Here is a 16,285-nt window from a genome sequence, read left to right on the forward strand (position 1 = left end):
TACTGCTATTTTCACTACTGCTTAAAACAAATGTTAGATTTATTTTATCTTTTTAAATATTATATATTTTTAAATGTAGCAAACGAACAGGAAAAATGTATTGAATTTTTTTAAAGAATTGCATGTATGCATAAAACAAAAATAAACCAGATCAAATACATTCAAACTAATAGCAGATCTACAAGCTATAGTAAACGGGGTATAGTCGATCTATCTCGGGGGGCGACATCAGAGATTCTCTTTCTGGTCTCAAGCTATAAAATGTTTGGGAACAGCTGGTTCTTTCTACTGTACGACATGTTTACCGCTTGTAGATCTGCTACTTTTGATGCCTTTGAATTTTGAATCCTGAAAAGTTTTGGAGGTTTCCAGGTTTCCACCCAACAGAATAATACGTTTTGGAGGTTTCCACCCAACAGAATAATACGTTTTGGAGGTTTCCACCCAACAGAATAATTAATGATGCCTGATTTGATGTCAAGGGGATTGAATGGTCAGTTAACAACATCTGGACATTAAACTGTAAACTGGATAATAAGCTGTAGACTAAAGCTTAACCATTCGATAATAAACTGCAAACTGGACGATGAACTGTAAACCATATTGGCTATAGGCCCACAATCTGAAAGGATTTGTGGTCTATAATCTTTAGTACAAGATAATAACAGTACCACAGAGTACGCTATCAATGCCGTTATCATTACACTCTCCATGAGATTTATTGATTGAATGCAACATGCAACACAAGGGAAGCATTTCTCCAAAGGATATAATTATGAAAATGAGAAGAGCTGTTGTTGTTTGAAATGATGAGCTTCTCTTTGTGTTTCTCTTGTTGGTAGAAATCTTCACAACTATGGCTCAACTCTTTCATCTCTCACTGCTCCTGGCTCTTCTCCACATCACAGGTAAGGAGGGTTTTGTTTTTACGAGGTAATTTTTTTTCTATCCCTAAAACCTTTTGGACAGAATACACGTTAAAAATATGACAAAAGTGCCAGATCAACAAGCACAAAACGCGTTGATCGCTTCACGCCGCGTTCCGATCTTGTAGATCTGCTACTTTCGACACTTTGGAGTGACGCTGCAGTGTGATCAAGTAAGAAGTTATTTTTCAGAAAAAAACACAATAAGTTAAAATACGGAGATCAAAGGTTTCTGCCGACAGCAGCAATATGTTACGTTCAGAACAATGGTTCTCAACCAGTGGTCCGGGGACCACCTGTGGTCCTTGAGGGGGTTCCAGGTGGTCCGGGGACCACCTGTGGTCCTTGAGGGGGTTCCAGGTGGTCCGGGGACCACCTGTGGTCCTTGAGGGGGTTCCAGGTGGTCCGGGGACCACCTGTGGTCCTTGAGGGGGTTCCTGTGGTCCCCATGAGGCCGATTCTAAAAATGTCTCCTAAATCCTAACAGTTTTTAATGTAAGTCGCGCGTCTGCTAAATGCCTACATTGTAAAATTGTAAATTGATATGAAAAGGCATTGAAAACCACTGGACTACGTGGAACAGGCCAGCTGTTGAGAGCTTGTAGATCAGATATTTCCGGACGCAAACCCAGCACTCTTTAGCTAGTGCAGATGCGGTGTGTACAACATGGATTTGGAAACAAATTTGTTCAACGCAAAGTTCTGTGTTCAAGTTCAGGAGACTTCGGGTAAAAAAAGCAATTCTCCTGAATGCTGCCTTCCGGTATGGCACATGGAAAGGAGAGGAGAGGAGTGGCATTTGCATTTCTTTCATCACCATAGTAAATAGGTTCAGGACAACGAGGCCTTTTCGTGGAGGGGTCAGAATGAAATGTGGACTTAGACTGTTTTTCGTCTGTGGTACTTGATGTCTATGTGTGCACGTGCCTGAAACCACTGCAATAAGTGATGTGTGATGTCTTCCCACTAGGTGTGTCTGCAGAGAGGATCATTGGAGGCTCCGTGGTGGCGCCGGCGTACTCCATCCCATACCAGGCCTCGCTGCAGTACAGGGGCTATCACTTCTGTGGAGCCACCCTCATCCACCCGCAGTGGGTGGTGACTGCCGCCCACTGCTGGAGACCGTGAGTTACTGCACTTTATATACATGTAGAGAATGTTAGGTAAGCTGTAGGCTATTCTCAAACAGCAATGTGACACACACTGAATGTTGACATGATGTCATTGTAGGTATTATTGTCTCCACCAGGCCGAAGGCATGGGGAGAGAGTATGTTTTGCACTCCGTCCGTGTGTGTGTCCGTCCTTCCGTCCGTCCGTTACCAGCTAATCTCCGGCACCGTTAACCCGGTCGATGCCGAACTTTGTACACACACTCCCTGGATGCCAACGATGAACCTCTGCCCCACATTTTCCAGAACGGCCTGTTATAGTGCCACCATGAGGCAGCTTTTCACATTTTTTACCTAAAACTGCACCGATCTGTGTGAAACGTTGCATGCACACTCCCTAGAGGCCAAGGACAAACCTTTGACCTGCATTTTCCTTATCTGCCTTTTATAGCGCCACCAGGAGGCCGACTTTTGTAAAACAATTTTTTTGATATTACTCCTCCAGATTCTGTCCAAAAATCTCACAAATCGTTACACAGTATCTCTATGGTCATGTGCTCAAGTCGGATCTGTCCCATATTTCATATTCCATCCTAATTGGCTATAATTGGCTTTCACAGTTTGCCCCGTTTTGAACAAAAGCCTCAAATCATGAACGCAGCATGCAATTTACGTGAAATCTTTCACACATTTTCTTACTAGGCTGAGGAATATATCCCACCCTTTTCACATTGGCCTGTTATAGCGCCACCAACAGGTTGATTTTTGCAAAACACATTTTTGGAACAAAATGCCTCAAATCATCCAATTGCCATCAAAGGCGTATGAAGAAATGGCACCCTTTTCACATTGGCCTATTATAGCGCCACCAGGAGGCCACAACCTGACCTGCCCTGGTGGAGACCTGTCCTATTATAGCACCACCAGGAGGCCACAACCTGACCTGCCCTGGTGGAGACCTGTGCCCCGAGGGGCACTTTTTCTAGTTAAGAACTGAGGCCGATTCTAAAAAGGTCTACTAAATCCTAACAGTTTTCCGAAAACACTTAGGTTGCTAACTTGCTCAGTGGTTCTGAAACATTTTATTCGTGTCAAGGACCCCATAATTATATATGCATTTGGCCGCTGACAAAGTGTCTTTGTGCTGTATGGTCTCGTTACTCTCATAGGAGACACATGGTCAAAGTGTCTTTGTGCTGTGGTCTTGTAGGAGAAACCTGGTCAAAGTGTCTTTGTGCTGTGGTCTCGTTACTCTCATAGGAGACACATGGTCAAAGTGTCTTTGTGCTGTATGGTCTCGTTACTATAGGAGACACCTGGTCAAAGTGTCTTTGTGCTGTATGGTCTCGTTACTCTCATAGGAGACACCTGGTCAAAGTGTCTTTGTGCTGTATGGTCTCGTTACTCTCATAGGAGACACCTGGTCAAAGTGTCTTTGTGCTGTATGGTCTCGTTAATCTCATAGGAGACACCTGGTCAAAGTGTCTTTGTGCTGTATGGTCTCGTTACTCTCATAGGAGACACCTGGTCAAAGTGTCTTTGTGCTGTATGGTCTCGTTAATCTCATAGGAGACACCTGGTCAAAGTGTCTTTGTGCTGTATGGTCTCGTTACTATAGGAGAAACCTGGTCAAAGTGTCTTTGTGCTGTATGGTCTCGTTACAATAGGAGACACCTGGTCAAAGTGTCTTTGTGCTGTATGGTCTCGTTACAATAGGAGACACCTGGTCAAAGTGTCTTTGTGCTGTATGGTCTCGTTACAATAGGAGACACCTGGTCAAAGTGTCTTTGTGCTGTATGGTCTCGTTACAATAGGAGACACCTGGTCAAAGTGTCTTTGTGCTGTATGGTCTCGTTACTCTCATAGGAGACACCTGGTCAAAGTGTCTTTGTGCTGTATGGTCTCATTACTATAGGAGACACCTGGTCAAAGTGTCTTTGTGCTGTATGGTCTCGTTACTCTCATAGGAGACACCTGGTCAAAGTGTCTTTGTGCTGTATGGTCTCGTTACTCTCATAGGAGACACCTGGTCAAAGTGTCTTTGTGCTGTATGGTCTCGTTAATCTCATAGGAGACACCTGGTCAAAGTGTCTTTGTGCTGTATGGTCTCGTTACTCTCATAGGAGACATCTGGTCAAAGTGTCTTTGTGCTGTATGGTCTCGTTACTCTCATAGGAGACACCTGGTCAAAGTGTCTTTGTGCTGTGGTCTCGTTACAATAGGAGACACCTGGTCAAAGTGTCTTTGTGCTGTATGGTCTCGTTACTCTCATAGGAGACACCTGGTCAAAGTGTCTTTGTGCTGTATGGTCTCGTTACTCTCATAGGAGACACCTGGTCAAAGTGTCTTTGTGCTGTATGGTCTCGTTACTCTCATAGGAGACACCTGGTCAAAGTGTCTTTGTGCTGTATGGTCTCGTTACTCTCATAGGAGACACCTGGTCAAAGTGTCTTTGTGCTGTATGGTCTCGTTAATCTCATAGGAGACACCTGGTCAAAGTGTCTTTGTGCTGTATGGTCTCGTTACTCTCATAGGAGACACCTGGTCAAAGTGTCTTTGTGCTGTATGGTCTCGTTACTCTCATAGGAGACACCTGGTCAAAGTGTCTTTGTGCTGTGGTCTTGTTACTCTCATAGGAGACACCTGGTCAAAGTGTCTTTGTGCTGTGGTGGTCTCGTTACTCTCATAGGAGACACCTGGTCAAAGTGTCTTTGTGCTGTATGGTCTCATTACTATAGGAGACACCTGGTCAAAGTGTCTTTGTGCTGTATGGTCTCGTTACAATAGGAGACACCTGGTCAAAGTGTCTTTGTGCTGTATGGTCTCGTTACTCTCATAGGAGACACCTGGTCAAAGTGTCTTTGTGCTGTATGGTCTCGTTAATCTCATAGGAGACACCTGGTCAAAGTGTCTTTGTGCTGTATGGTCTCGTTACTCTCATAGGAGACATCTGGTCAAAGTGTCTTTGTGCTGTATGGTCTCGTTACTCTCATAGGAGACACCTGGTCAAAGTGTCTTTGTGCTGTGGTCTCGTTACAATAGGAGACACCTGGTCAAAGTGTCTTTGTGCTGTATGGTCTCGTTACTCTCATAGGAGACACCTGGTCAAAGTGTCTTTGTGCTGTATGGTCTCGTTACTCTCATAGGAGACACCTGGTCAAAGTGTCTTTGTGCTGTATGGTCTCGTTACTATAGGAGACACCTGGTCAAAGTGTCTTTGTGCTGTATGGTCTCGTTAATCTCATAGGAGACACCTGGTCAAAGTGTCTTTGTGCTGTATGGTCTCGTTAATCTCATAGGAGACACCTGGTCAAAGTGTCTTTGTGCTGTATGGTCTCGTTAATCTCATAGGAGACACCTGGTCAAAGTGTCTTTGTGCTGTATGGTCTCGTTACTATAGGAGACACCTGGTCAAAGTGTCTTTGTGCTGTATGGTCTCGTTACAATAGGAGACACCTGGTCAAAGTGTCTTTGTGCTGTATGGTCTCGTTACTCTCATAGGAGACACCTGGTCAAAGTGTCTTTGTGCTGTATGGTCTCGTTAATCTCATAGGAGACACCTGGTCAAAGTGTCTTTGTGCTGTATGGTCTCGTTACTCTCATAGGAGACACCTGGTCAAAGTGTCTTTGTGCTGTATGGTCTCGTTACTCTCATAGGAGACACCTGGTCAAAGTGTCTTTGTGCTGTGGTCTCGTTACTCTCATAGGAGACACCTGGTCAAAGTGTCTTTGTGCTGTGGTCTCGTTACTCTTATAGGAGACACCTGGTCAAAGTGTCTTTGTGCTGTATGGTCTCGTTACTATAGGAGACACCTGGTCAAAGTGTCTTTGTGCTGTGGTCTTGTTACTATAGGAGACACCTGGTCAAAGTGTCTTTGTGCTGTGGTCTCGTTACTATAGGAGACACCTGGTCAAAGTGTCTTTGTGCTTTATGGTCTTGTTACTATAGGAGACACCTGGTCAAAGTGTCTTTGTGCTGTATGGTCTCGTTACTATAGGAGACACCTGGTCAAAGTGTCTTTGTGCTGTATGGTCTCGTTACTATAGGAGACACCTGGTCAAAGTGTCTTTGTGCTGTATGGTCTCGTTACTATAGGAGACACCTGGTCAAAGTGTCTTTGTGCTGTATGGTCTCGTTACTATAGGAGACACCTGGTCAAAGTGTCTTTGTGCTGTATGGTCTCGTTACTCTCATAGGAGACACCTGGTCAAAGTGTCTTTGTGCTGTGGTCTCGTTACTATAGGAGACACCTGGTCAAAGTGTCTTTGTGCTGTGGTCTTGTAGGAGACACCTGGTCAAAGTGTCTTTGTGCTGTGGTCTTGTTACTATAGGAGACACCTGGTCAAAGTGTCTTTGTGCTGTGGTCTCGTTACTATAGGAGACACCTGGTTAAAGTGTCTTTGTGCTGTATGGTCTTGTTACTATAGGAGAAACCTGGTCAAAGTGTCTTTGTGCTGTGGTCTCGTTACTATAGGAGACACCTGGTCAAAGTGTCTTTGTGCTATGGTCTTGTTACTATAGGAGACACCTGGTCAAAGTGTCTTTGTGCTGTGGTCTCGTTACTATAGGAGACACCTGGTCAAAGTGTCTTTGTGCTGTGGTCTTGTTACTATAGGAGACACCTGGTCAAAGTGTCTTTGTGCTGTATGGTCTCGTTACTCTCATAGGAGACACCTGGTCAAAGTGTCTTTGTGCTGTGGTCTTGTAGGAGACACCTGGTCAAAGTGTATTTGTGCTGTATGGTCTTGTTACTCTCATAGGAGACACCTGGTCAAAGTGTCTTTGTACTGTATGGTCTCGTTACTCTCATAGGAGACACCTGGTCAAAGTGTCTTTGTGCTGTGGTCTTGTAGGAGACACCTGGTCAAAGTGTATTTGTGCTGTGGTCTTGTAGGAGACAACTGGTCAAAGTGTCTTTGTGCTGTATGGTCTCGTTACTCTCATAGGCCACACATGGTCAGAGTGGTGCTTGCGGAACACAACATCTACGGTGTTGATGGTCATGAGCAGAAGTTCCGAGTCTCCAGAGTCCTGGTCTACTACATGTACAACTACAGGACCTTCGACAATGACCTCATGCTACTCAAGGTCAGTGGGAGAAGAAGTACTCGCTCTCTAAGTACTCTCTAAGTACTCTCTCTAAGTACTCACACTCTCTTTATTTTAAGTATCAATACTGAAATGAAGAAATACCCCGTTACGAGTAAAAGTACAGAATTAATTAAGAATTAATTAATTAAATTAATAAAATGTAGTTGAGTAAAAGGACAAAAGTGTTGGCATCAAAATGTATACTCGAAGTACCAAAAGTATATGTTTTCAAATGTATACAATTTGAAAACAGCCGATCTACAGGTTCACAATGCGTCGCTATGCACTATGAGCTAATAATAATAATAATAACAAAGTGGCTGGCGAGTGCATTTTATTCATAATGCAATTAATAGACCTTTACCTCTCTCTCATAAACTATTAAATCAATCAACAACTAATTGATAGACTGATATATTACCTCTGTCTCGATCTCTCAGCTGGATCGGCCAGCGACCATCGACAGCAGGGTGCAGCTGGCCAGACTGCCGGACGCCAACACGCGCCCCTTGACCTCTTCCACAGAGTGCCGGGTCAGTGGCTGGGGGGTGACCAGCATCTACAGCTACCAGCTGGCCCGCAAGCTGATGGTCGTGAACGTGGACTTCATCCCCCGGTGCCAGTATTACTACTACTGGAGGATCACCCGGAACATGATCTGTGCCGGGTCGCGCTTCGGAGGCAAAGACTCCTGTCAGGTAAGAACATGATCTGTGCCGGGTCGCCCTTCGGAGGCAAAGACTCCTGTCAGGTGAGAACATGATCTGTGCCGGGTCGCCCTTCGGAGGCAAAGACTCCTGTCAGGTGAGAACATGATCTGTGCCGGGTCGCCCTTCGGAGGCAAAGACTCCTGTCAGGTGAGAACATGATCTGTGCCGGGTCGCCCTTCGGAGGCAAAGACTCCTGTCAGGTGAGAACATGATCTGTGCCGGGTCGCCCTTCGGAGGCAAAGACTCCTGTCAGGTGAGAACATGATCTGTGCCGGGTCGCCCTTCGGAGGCAAAGACTCCTGTCAGGTGAGAACATGATCTGTGCCGGGTCGCCCTTCGGAGGCAAAGACTCCTGTCAGGTGAGGAGGAAAACAAACAAACAAACAAACAAATGTCAGCTGGAAAAGGATAGTGGGTGAATGATATGAGTCAGGAACGCCCTACCAACAGTCATTAAGACATGCGAATCCCTTGACTCCTTCAAAACTGCTCTCAAAGGGCAGTTACGGACGGAAATATTAGACTATATGAATAACGCTTAAAACTATTTTTTCCCGGGGGAGGCGGGGGGGGATTGCATTAAACAATGTTAAACTCACCAACATTGCAGCTGAACGAAAAGCTTGAATTATCCTTTTTCTATCTGCAAAGTTTTTGTTTCATAAAAATCCACCATAGAAACGTTATGAGCTACTTTCTGTCAAGAAATGCCCAGCATTTGATCATGTTTCTAAGTGTCAGAGTTTGGAAGTGCTTGTTTTCAATAACACAACATTTTGCTGCCTCCTGCATTATGTGACATTTAGAAACAGGTGGTACGCAGGACGCGCCCCCCCTAGGCGAGGGGGGCGTGTCCTGATGGGAAAACCATGCATGTGCATACTCTCTATTAGCTTGTCTGACACCTAGGGCATTAAGCAACTAGTCGACTAGTTTACTACTAGTCGACTAGTAAATCCACTAGTCGACCTTGTTGGTACTAGTTGACTAGTTGATAAGAAAAAAGGAAAAAAAAGTTTGTTTTTATTTTTTTCCCGATTTTGTAGGCCTCAAGATCAGGTAGATTATAGTTATAGTCACCATGTACACAGTTTTTCATTAATATGTATTTCCAAAAAAAAAAAAAAAAGTTTATTTTTTTAATTTATTTTATTTTTTACATAATAGGTAGTTAAACAACTAGTCGACTAGTCAACTAGTAAAAATGACTAGAGGTGAATGCCCTACTGACACCTTGATCAAGTTGAGAGAGCAACTGCAGAATAGCCATTGCAGCTGCATGGAGGCGGCAAGCATGCAGCCAATTAAAAACCACCAGCTCCAGAAGCATGCAGCCAATTAAAAACCACCAGCTCCAGAAGCATGCAGCCAATTAAAAACCACCAGCTCCAGAAGCATGCAGCCAATTAAAAACCACCAGCTCCAGAAGCATGCAGCCAATTAAAAACCACCAGCTCCAGAAGCATGCAGCCAATTAAAAACCACCAGCTCCAGAAGCATGCAGCCAATTAAAAACCACCAGCTCCAGAAGCATGCAGCCAATTAAAAACCACCAGCTCCAGAAGCATGCAGCCAATTAAAAACCACCAGCTCCAGAAGCATGCAGCCAATTAAAAACCACCAGCTCCAGAAGCATGCAGCCAATTAAAAACCACCAGCTCCAGAAGGGAAAAAAAATAAAAATAAATAACTAGACAAGTCCCCCCCCCAATAGTGCGGGGACATTCTGACTCCCCCTACGGCTGAATTATATGACTGAAACTAAATGGAATTTTAATACAACGTCAACTAATAGAGAGATGACTTCCGCACACCCGGTAGGTTTGGAGCAGGTGCGATGATGACGAGGCATATACAATGTTAAAGGAGGGACACCCGCACACCGCCACTTTTTATTAAAGCAACGTTTCGGTCTTGCGACCTTCCTCAGGCCTGAGGAAGGTCGCAAGACCGAAACGTTGCTTTAATAAAATGCTCTGAACCCAGCAAGTGGCAGTGTGCGGGTGTCCCTCCACAACAATACAACATCAACTAAAGTGTCTTAAGTGGTAGAGGGCGGGGCTTAGCTAGGGGCGGGGCTTAGCTAAAGGTGAATTGCTGTAGGCTACAAATCACCACTGCCTTCTGTTGCAGTGTCGTTTTCGTCGACTAAAACTAAGACGAAAAATGTCCGTCGACTACTTTTTTTCACTGACTAAAACTAAATAAAAACGAATCTATGATGACTAAAACTAAGACTAATTATAGGCTACTGACAATTTCGTCAACAAATAAAAACTAGAACAAAATGTTAGGGAGGGACTAGTGGACAAGAGTTCCAGTTTTATGCTAGGTTGCATGCTGAAAATAGCAGATCTACAATCTCACAATACTTGCCATTTTCTGCATGCAACCAAAGTGTAAAATCTTCCATTACGACATCAAGGCCTGTCAAAACACATTTTAGTCGACTAAATCAACTGTAGATTTAGTCGACTAAAATCATATGACATTTAGTCGACTAAAACTAGACTAAACACAAAAAAATTCCAGGTGACTAAAATGTGAAAGTGAAAACTATTCAAGAGACTAAATGACTAAAACTAACATTTTCTTCCAAAAACACCACTTCTGTTCTGTGGTTCTCAGGGTGATTCGGGCGGGCCTCTGGTCTGTGACGGTATCTACGAGGGCATCGTGTCGTGGGGGATCAGCTGTGCCGAGCCTCACTACCCCGGCGTGTACACCAAGGTCCGGAACTACCTGGTGTGGATCAACTGGTACCTCCAGCACGGCTAGCCGAGAGACCCAAACCAACGGTACCACCGAGGGCTCATCGTCATCATCATCATCATCATCGCCATGCTGGTTTATGGTGGACATTGTTGTAAAATAATTCTATTTTTGCCACGGACATATGAAATGAGCGGACAATATTATTACCAGAAAGTTAGAAGAGTATTTGGTTACATTTGTACACTCCTTGCAAATAAAGCATTTGAAAACCACTCGTTGGACTCGAAATATACCATATAGTGTCATCGTAAAACAGCGTCATATTCCGAAGAAACCCATGGAGACTTGACATGAAACCCATGGAGACTTGACATGCAGTAATTATGGAAACCATGGAGACTTGACATGCAGTAATTATGAAACCCATGGAGACTTGACATGCAGTAATTATGAAACCCATGGAGACTTGACATGCAGTAATTATGAAACCCATGGAGACTTGACATGCAGTAATTATGAAACCCATGGAGACTTGACATGCAGTAATTATGAAACCCATGGAGACTTGACATGCAGTAATTATGAAACCCATGGAGACTTGACATGCAGTAATTATGAAACCCATGGAGACTTGACATGCAGTAATTATGAAACCCATGGAGACTTGACATGCAGTAATTATGCAGTAATTGTGATCAAAATAAGAACATTATAATGGCGTGTACAAAAAAAAGACAGTCAAACATTTTGCCACGCGGACAAGATCAAGCCTTTTCCACGTACAGACAAGATCAAGCCTTTTCCACGTACAGACATTCAGGTATAGGAGGAGGAACGTGTGAACTCAATACTGCCGCAATCTGTCAGGTCAGGTCAGGTCAGGTCAGGTCAGGTCAGGTCAGGGCAGGTCAGGTCAGGTCAGGTCAGGTCAGGTCATTGTTGTCCTGCTTGAGATGAAATGTACAGCCTTTTCATGCTTTAATATGGCCTGTTTTTTTTAACTTTTTTTTTAAATGTAAACTAAAGCACTTTGTGAGATCGTTCTGTGAGAAGTGCTATATAAATACAAATGTACAAATGTATGTATTTGTACAAATGTACAAATGTACAAATGTACATACTGTACTTACTTTCATGGACCACTTGTACAAATACTGTAGGCCTTAATACACTGGAATGAACTAAAGTATTGCCGTGTTTTCTTGTGTTTTAGTTTTTTTACCCAATCATGTAATATTCATATAATTTACTACTAGTACAGTGTAATCAAAAGTTGTAAAAACCCAAAGACATGCAAGGAGGACGAATGATCTACATTCTTATTGCTTTATTTTTGAGTGGTGCAACAACCACTCCTATCGACAGTGTCCCTGGCTGTGTCCGAGCACGAAAATAGCGTTATAGAGCGTCGCAGTCCCGCCCCCTTTCATGACGACGCCAGGCCCAGGAAATGAATCACAATGCTTTTTTCCCATAGACATTTCAAAAAGTATTTATTTAAAGACCTTTTAAGCGTTGTACGAAGCCAACTCGAGTCGTGACAAATCATGACAACACACACAATATTTTGGACCAAACAAATAATTACATAGAAGAAAAACAACAAAAAAAGTGTTGTAACCTGCCGTTTTTTTCTACTTTCTAATTCTTTGTTTGGCCCGAAAAATTGTGTTTGTTTTCATGATTTGTCACGACAAGAGTTGGCTTTGTCCGCGGCGTAAACATCTTTAAATAAATACTTTCTGAAATGTCTATGAGGAAAATGAACAGAGAATCATTTCCTGGGCCCTGGTAGGGGGCGGGACTGCGACGCTCTATAGCGTTTGTTCACCACCAAGTGTCACTGTTTTACAGTGACACACAGACACAGGCCAGGGAGGAGGGCTTGTACAGTACAGTACAGTACAGTACAGCACAGCACAGCACAGCACAGCACAGCACAGCACCACTCACTTCAGACAGGTCTGATTTTTTTGTATATATCGTTTTTGGGGGCCATATCTGCCTTTATTAGATTAGCAGTACAGTGAGCTGACAGGACATGGGGGGAGAGAGATGGGGAGTGACACGCAGCAAAGGTCGTCGGGATCGGGAGTCGGTCCCCCCCCCCCCCCCCCTCGCCCCGTTTTAACCCTTATATTGAAGTGCCAAAAATCCCTGACCGGATGTTATGACATCATAGTGTGTGTGTCGTCGCATACAGTGCCGTCTCTACAGGGGGGCATTGGGGGGGCATTGGGGGGCATTGCCCCCCCAGATTAGATTTTGTGCCCCTCCAGTCCAGATTGGCCAGTAGTACCCTATACCCTACCAATATTTGTTTTACAAATGTTAAATCTATAAGTTCTTCATTGATTATTGTAAATATAATATATACATGTTCAAATTTATTGAATAGTTAATAGAAATTCAAGGTAATACATGTATGCAGAAGACATTATAATGCTCAACATATTTGTATTTCTTTGTTTGTTGTTGGTGCTGCTGCATAATTGTAGCCTTTTTCAAGCATCACTTTGTTGACACGGGGGTGAAAAATGGGTTACAAAATCGTGGGATAAAAATTATATATATAAAAAAAAAAGCATAACTTTGTTAATATGGCGACTATTTTGTTATACATAGGGGGGGGGGGTTTGAAAAATTAAGTGCCCCCTTTGGAGAAAAGTATGCCCCCCTGCTGATTTGTGGCTGGAGACGGCACTGGTCACTTCTGGTCATCCTGCCGGGGCAGAGAAAGCACTACTGCGGTCACAGTGTCGGCTCTGGGCCGTAAGGAATAAACCTTCTTTTGAACAGAAATGCCACCTGGGACAAGGAATAGAGCGTGGCAGTCCCGCCCCCTTTCATGACGACGCCAGGCCCAGTCCCGCCCCCTGTCATGACGACGCCAGGCCCAGTCCCGCCCCCTGTCATGACGACGCCAGGCCCAGTCCCGCCCCCTGTCATGACGACGCCAGGCCCAGTCCCGCCCCCTGTCATGACGACGCCAGGCCCAGTCCCGCCCCCTGTCATGACGACGCCAGGCCCAGTCCCGCCCCCTGTCATGACGACGCCAGGCCCAGGAAATGAAACCCAATGCATTATTCTCATAGACATTTCAAAAAGTATTTATTTAAAGACGGTTACGCCGCGGACAAAGCCAACTCGAGTCGTGACAACTCATGACAACAAACACAATATTTTGGACCAAACTAATAATTACAAAGAAGAAAAACAACAAAAAACGTGTTGTAACCTGCCGTTTTTTTCTTCTTTCTAATTATTTGTTCGGTCCAATTTTTTTTGTTTATTGTCATGATTTGTCACGACTGGAGTTGGCTTTGTCCGCGGCGTAACCGTCTTTAAATAAATACTTTTTGAAATGTCTATGAGGAAAATGCATTTCCTGGGCCTGGCGTCGTCATGACAGGGCGGGACTGCGACGCTCTATAGGAGATAAAGGCGATTGATTGAAGGTGCTACCTAGGTGCAACTTCCCATAGACAGCCCATTCATCCAAACAGAAAAGTCCTATTTAACTGTATTAAATAACGTCAAACTTACCAACATTGCAGCTGTACGAAAAGCTTGTCTTGCTATCTGCAAAGTGTTCAAATCCACCGTAGACACGTTATGAGCTACTCCCTGTCAAGAAATGCCTTGCAGATGATTATTTTTCCAAGTGTTTGGAAGCACTCGTTATCTGTAAAGCAACCTCCTGCTGCCTGCTGCATTATGTGCAAATTCTAAACAGGTGGTACACATGGGCTGTTGAGTGATAGTCAACAAGCGCTTCCAAACTCCAGCACTTCAAAAGAAAATCATCTGCAAGGAATTTCTTGACAGGGAGTGGCTCATAACATGTCTACAGTGGATTTTATGAAACAAACACATTGCAGATAGAGGATAATTCAAGCTTTTCGTACAGCTGCAATGTTGGTGAGTTTGACGTTATTTAATAGGCTACAATTAGATAGGACTGTTCTGTTTGGATGAATGGGCTGTCTATGGGAAATTGCACCTACGTAGTTAGTTAGCACCTTGCTGGCAGGATGGCAGCCGTGTGCATATCATCAATAGAAATAAACAGATATTGATATTATTGACAACACCAGCTAGCAGCCCAATGCTAACGTCAGTAGCATTATGGCTTGATCAATCAAAAGCACAATAAAATACCAATTGCCGTTGACCTACGCCAATGGCGTTAAGTGTCAATCTTGGTTACGTACCGCACATCGTTGAGCAGGAATCTAATTAACCCATTCTTGGCGGGAACCCCTTTTGGTGTTTTAAGCATTATGTCATACTTTGGCTATTGAAAAATAGCAGATCTACAAGCTCATCGCACCGAGTGCCGCGATACGAGCTTGTAGATCTGCTATTTTTGAAAAATCTTGAAAATGTGGCGCAAATCTTTGAATAGCCTATATATTCTTTCAGGGCGAACGTTTTTAACTCAAATCTTTGCTTCTGGGGGGGGTCCCTAGAACAACATATTTTCAGATGGGGGGGTCGGCGGCATATTACAGATAATTCTGGGGGTCCTTGGTGTAGCCTGGCAAATAGGGCACAGGACAGACATATATTGGGGTTCTTTATTTCCCAATAAGTTGGTGTTGGTGCAGCCCTAGAACGGCTCTGGTTGTTCCATACAGTATATATACAGTATTTCACATACAGAGCCATAGAACGGTCGCACTTACTTTCATGTCGGACGTAAACTTGGCGGCCTGAATGTGTACATTTGTACTCACCCATTAAATAATTCCAAAGACCTGGAGTGAAATATGGTCCTCTAGTTTTATATCCATGTGAAAGTTCTGGCACAAAACGTGTATTTAGTCAATTATCTCCAGTTTTTCAAGAGATGCACACGGACGTCTTTCTCTCCGGGCAAAGGGGCCCGGAATGACAGCTGGACTTCATTTATCAAAACTTCCTCTGATCATCACAAACGTCATCACCAATTGACCAGGGAAACACAAAAGTTTGGGTCACACAATTGGCAGGTGCCTTGCGATAGGTGCTGGGTAATTAATCACACGTCTGCGGTAAACAGGACGTATTGGTAAAATCAGTCCATCGATCATTCCGGGCCCCTTTGTCCGGAGAGAAAGGCGTCCGTGTGCATCTCTTGAAAAAGTGGAGATAATTGACTAAATACACGTTTTGTGCCAGAACTTTCACATGGATATAAAACTAGAGGACCATATTTCACTCCACGTCTTTGGAATTATTTAATGGGCGAGTACAAACGGAGCATTTATCACATTTAGGCCGCACATAATTCAATTCAACCAGTAACGGGTGGAAGGGAGCTATGCCTCTGATACATGAAAATGTATGAAGTTAATTAAATGATCACAGGCATTCTAGGTCTAGTGTTGTATCTTATTTGTGTAAAGAATGCCACAGGCAAATATGGCATGCAAGCCTGGAACATAAAATAAATCTAAACAAAATACGGTAGTGGCTCTATCTAGATAAAACAAAGAGGAAAGATACCACAATGAAATGAGATATTCCATTTCAATGAAACAAAAATGAAATGACATTAATTGTGAGTTAAACCTAAAACTCACCACAAACAGTGCATGAGGAACGACCAACTCACACACTGAGCAAACACTGGTCTCCTAAAAGCTTCACCCCTTTCCACTGAGAAACACATTACATTCACATTATCAGCAAAACCTCTATAGTGAGATCAACCTTACAATTTACTTAATGTAGAAATAGAAATACA

The 16,285-nt window shown here is 43.7% G+C and overlaps 1 protein-coding gene across 1 annotated transcript; it reads left to right on the top strand.

Moving 5' to 3' along the window:
- Positions 1–856: 856 nt before the first annotated feature.
- Positions 857–10,617, top strand: LOC306928727 (trypsin; the record flags this gene model as incomplete). The annotated part of the gene is made up of 5 exons (XM_079508997.1): positions 857–908; positions 1,897–2,050; positions 6,985–7,126; positions 7,570–7,827; positions 10,468–10,617. The coding sequence occupies 5 exons, from the start codon at positions 857–859 to the stop codon at positions 10,615–10,617; spliced, it is 756 nt and encodes a 251-aa protein (XP_079365123.1).
- Between the last annotated feature and the right edge of the window lie 5,668 nt (positions 10,618–16,285).

Source organism: Electrona antarctica (genome assembly GCF_951216825.1).
Source record: "Electrona antarctica genome assembly, chromosome: 8".
Taxonomy (NCBI): domain Eukaryota; kingdom Metazoa; phylum Chordata; class Actinopteri; order Myctophiformes; family Myctophidae; genus Electrona; species Electrona antarctica.